This window comes from Pteropus alecto, unplaced genomic scaffold (assembly GCF_000325575.1).
Source record: "Pteropus alecto unplaced genomic scaffold, ASM32557v1 scaffold86, whole genome shotgun sequence".
NCBI classification, from domain to species: domain Eukaryota; kingdom Metazoa; phylum Chordata; class Mammalia; order Chiroptera; family Pteropodidae; genus Pteropus; species Pteropus alecto.
In genome coordinates this window covers 19,951,502-19,955,407 of record NW_006442109.1, presented here as the reverse complement: position 1 = coordinate 19,955,407, position 3,906 = coordinate 19,951,502, and the positions used below count along the sequence as shown (strand labels likewise).

Here is a 3,906-nt window from a genome sequence, read left to right as displayed (position 1 = left end):
GCAGCCAAGATCTCGCAGGGTTACCAATCCTGGGAGCTTCAAAGGGCCTCTGAGAGCTTTCTGGTCTATCTAGTTTCCTTTACTCCTCCCAGCTGCGGAAGAGTCAAGCCACAAAGAGCTTCTTCACTTCTTTCCTTCCAACATCCAGGCTTATAGAGCACAGATCCATCTGTGCAACGAAAGAAAAGCCAGCATCTGGGAGCAGCTGAAAATCTCCCAGTCCAGCCTAACCTGTGCTCCAGTGCATAGGAAAGACCCAAGAACACCAGAACATCTAAACTATCAAGCAGCTGTGGTGCACACTAAAGGAAAGACGTGCCACACATAAAGTCAAAGGCACTCAGGTTTACTCTGTTTACACACACAGGCACTCTTACTTAAATTTCATAGCCCAAGACCATAATTGTATAGGATGGTGTTTAATAAATTGTTGTGTCACTATGAAAAATAGGTAGGTCCATAAGGACAAAGATTTTTAATAAGCTTATTAAAGATGAGTAAGGCCCCTATTTACATACATACATACTCCTATGTATGTATTATTAAACATACCTTAAGGTATGAATAGAAGCAATACTGTATATTTGCTATTTAATGTAACTTTTAGAAACATACATGGCAGTGGTTAAGTACTCTGAGTCTGAAACAGGAGAGAGCTGGGTAGAAATCCTAGCTCTGCCACTTATCTCTTATCCAACTTCCCTGGGCCTCACTTTCATTAATCAGAAAAAGAGGATAATAATATTATCTACCTCACAGAGTTTATGTGAGGATTAAATAAGATAGTGCAAGTAAAGAGTTTAGCATAGCTTAAGTATAACCAGTACTCAACTGATGGTAACCGATGCTGCTACAATTGTTAGGACCCTGAAGTAATTCAACAATTCCTTGTTGGTGGTCTTTAAGTTTTTGTTCAATATGCTATGTTCAGTTTTTTTCAATATATGCTATGTTCAGTTTTTATTCAATATATTATTCAATTACAAGGACAAACATTTGACTTGATCATCATGTTCTTCAAGATCTGCAAGCAGTACCTCCTCTCCTCCTTATCTGTCATTTCTTCTAAAATTCCTTCTTTTCTTGAATCTGTTTTAGTCCCTTTGTTAGGATTAATGACCCTATTGTTAACTTGCTGGATTTCCTCCTTACTCGGATTAATTTATCTTCAAATACTTTACTAGCCTGGATTCCCTTGCCTCACTATCCTTTCATTGTTGGCTTGAAATCCTTAGCCCAGGATCAGTCCTTTCTTCATTGCCTCAGCCTTACAACTGAATGTTCCAGGAGAAAAATCCCACAATACTTTTTGGTACCAGGGAAAACAAATCTAGACTGTGGTAATCAGTGGTACTACCTTTGGCCCCAGTATCTGCATAGATTAAGGGAAGCCCTGAGGCAGTCTATTGATTCTCCTCCCTTAATTTTCCCAACCTTCCACTTGAAGAGTCTATTTATTACAAAATGTTTTGTTAGCATTGTGGCAGTGAGAGCTCCATTTGTAGAACAGTGTCAATGAAATATTAGCCAAGTACCCATCTCAACATTTGGGTAAGTTGTGAAGTTCTATCTAAACATTAAAATAACTACGGCCATGCCACCCTAAAACAAGTCCGATCCTGTCTGATCTCAGAAGCTAAGCAGGGTTGGGCCTGGTTAGTACTTGGATGGGAGACCACCTAGGAAGACCAGGTGCTGTAGGCGTAAAAAATTAAATAATAAGGGATTGTAAGCTGACAAGGTAGTTGCAATCTGTGAGGTCAACCAAGGGTTGCCTCGCCTAAAAAATAAATAAAATAAAATAAAATTAAAATTAAAATAAGATGTAGCTATTAATATTTTAATTAGTCCTGGATTCTATAGACAAATTTTTTTATTTTCTGCAAAGTCTGTGATCTTGATTGCATCTGGAGCTAGGAAATGAGACCTACTGAAGAGAAGATTAGGAAGCAAGCAATCTCTGAGCTTCCTTCCGCTGTATTTTTCCTTTCTCTTCCTCTATTTGTTACCCAAGAGGAATGACAATGAGTCATAGGCATATGATATAAAGGGTTATAGGCTGAGAAATCAGAAATCAAGCAGCTTAACTACCCTCGGAACTTGATTATATCTTTTTCCACAGCACTGCGGTGGACAGAATGGATAGCAGGCAGACTTGCTTAGTAGGAAGGACTAGCCCTGTTAAAGCTGCTGAAAGATGGCCATTGCTAGAGGGTATTTCCTAGAGATGGCTCCCTCTCTGACTAAGGAGACCCATTAACCTCACAGATGTCTCTAGAATGTGCCCAGAGAGTGATATAAATGGCACATGCTCCTCACTTTATTTTCTGAGATTCACAAGGCATATACTATTAAAGAATCCAAAAAAATTCTGTAGGAAAAAAAAAAATCTGTTTATCTGTTTAAACTAGTTGATACCTACATTTATTTGACCTCAATCATTTCTTTTCCCAGGGCCACTTCTTAACATCCCTAGTAACTAGTGGCCTCAGAAACACCCAGTAGGATACAAAGCTTAGCTCTAGGCATAACTAAAGCATAGTTTAAACATAAATGGTGTAAATAGAATAAAAATACACTCAAAAGTGGAGCCCTGGGGAACATGATGTTGAAAGACAAAGGAAAAGGACTCTAGAGAAAGCTGAGAATGAGAGAATGTGAAAGGAGAAAAATTTCAACAGGGCCAAGCACAGCAGAGAGATCAAAGAAGACAAGATTTAACCGAGGGTCCTTCCGATTTATTGGTTGTAAGGATGATGGTGACCTACTCCTACTTCTAATTCCATTTTGTCACATATAAATCAGAGTAGTGAGGTTTGAAATAATGGTCCAACCGTGGGATTTAAATTAGCTTTTTAACCTCTTTGAGACTAGGTTTTCTCATTTACGAGGTGATAAATTTATTTTATTTTTTTTGTTACATAATCTCTTTTACTTTAACTATTTAAATGTCACATTTTAAAGAACTTTGTCAGAGGATCCAGATAGAAGCAAAATTTGAAGCAAATACCCCATAGATGGCAAAGTATCTTGTTTTCTATCAGATATTTCAGAGCATTTCTGGCCATTTGTTCCACGGGTTACCTATAAGGCTGACATTTTAGGAAAAAACTCTTTGTTCTCTACGGTGGGTTAAGAAGAACAGGGAGGGTGTGCAGAACTATTACAAGTACAGAAGGTACACTGTCAGATGCAGAGAAGTCTTTGAAATAGATAATTTATCACAAATAGAAGCTGAATTTTCTTTTTGTAGGAATGTCTTTGGAATTATAATAAAAAGCAGTAGAGAAACTACTCAATTATATAAATATCTGCTTCATATGCAAATTTTACATTCAGTCATTCAATACATAAAACAAAGTCCAGCTATATTGACTTTATACTGTCTTACAGTCCATTCTTTAAAGTGTTCAACTTTATAGAGTATTTATGAATAAAGTTATATGATCTGGGATGTGCTTTAAAACAATCCAATTCATTGAGTGGGGTGAAATGGAGGGGTAGAAAGGAGAGTAGACATGTGTTGACCATTTTGGAACTGGGTGAAGAGTAGTACATGGCGTACGTGAGAGTTCATTCTATATTCTATCTGTTTTTGTATATGTTTAAATTTTTTCATTAAAAAATGAATTTGACTCACCACCATCAGAGTCATCTCTTCCTTGAGGTCATCATATCGTTCTTCTAAGCGACTGAACTCATTCAGAAGGTTCTGATATCTCAATCTTTCATCATTAAGATCGAGTTCTAGTTGTTTTGTTTCTTCTACTAACTTCTTTTCCATAGTCTCTGAAAGACAGAAGAGGTAAAAACATACCAAAGATGGCTCCACATAATGCAACAGTACAAACATGTACACTGACTTCCAGTTTTTCCACAAGGGGTTTTACTTCCAGCATCACTATG

General features: G+C 37.3%; 1 protein-coding gene and 1 pseudogene across 1 annotated transcript in view; one reads left to right on the top strand and one right to left on the bottom strand.

The window, feature by feature from the left end:
* Positions 1-3,906, bottom strand: part of MYO5A (myosin VA) — a 165,176-nt gene that overhangs the window by 42,054 nt on the left and 119,216 nt on the right. Inside the window, exon 25 of the mRNA XM_015595836.2 lies at positions 3,641-3,789. Coding sequence (XP_015451322.1) covers positions 3,641-3,789 — 149 coding nt within the window. The remainder of the gene's footprint in view (positions 1-3,640; positions 3,790-3,906) is intronic.
* Positions 1,585-1,704, top strand: LOC112469728 (annotated as a pseudogene).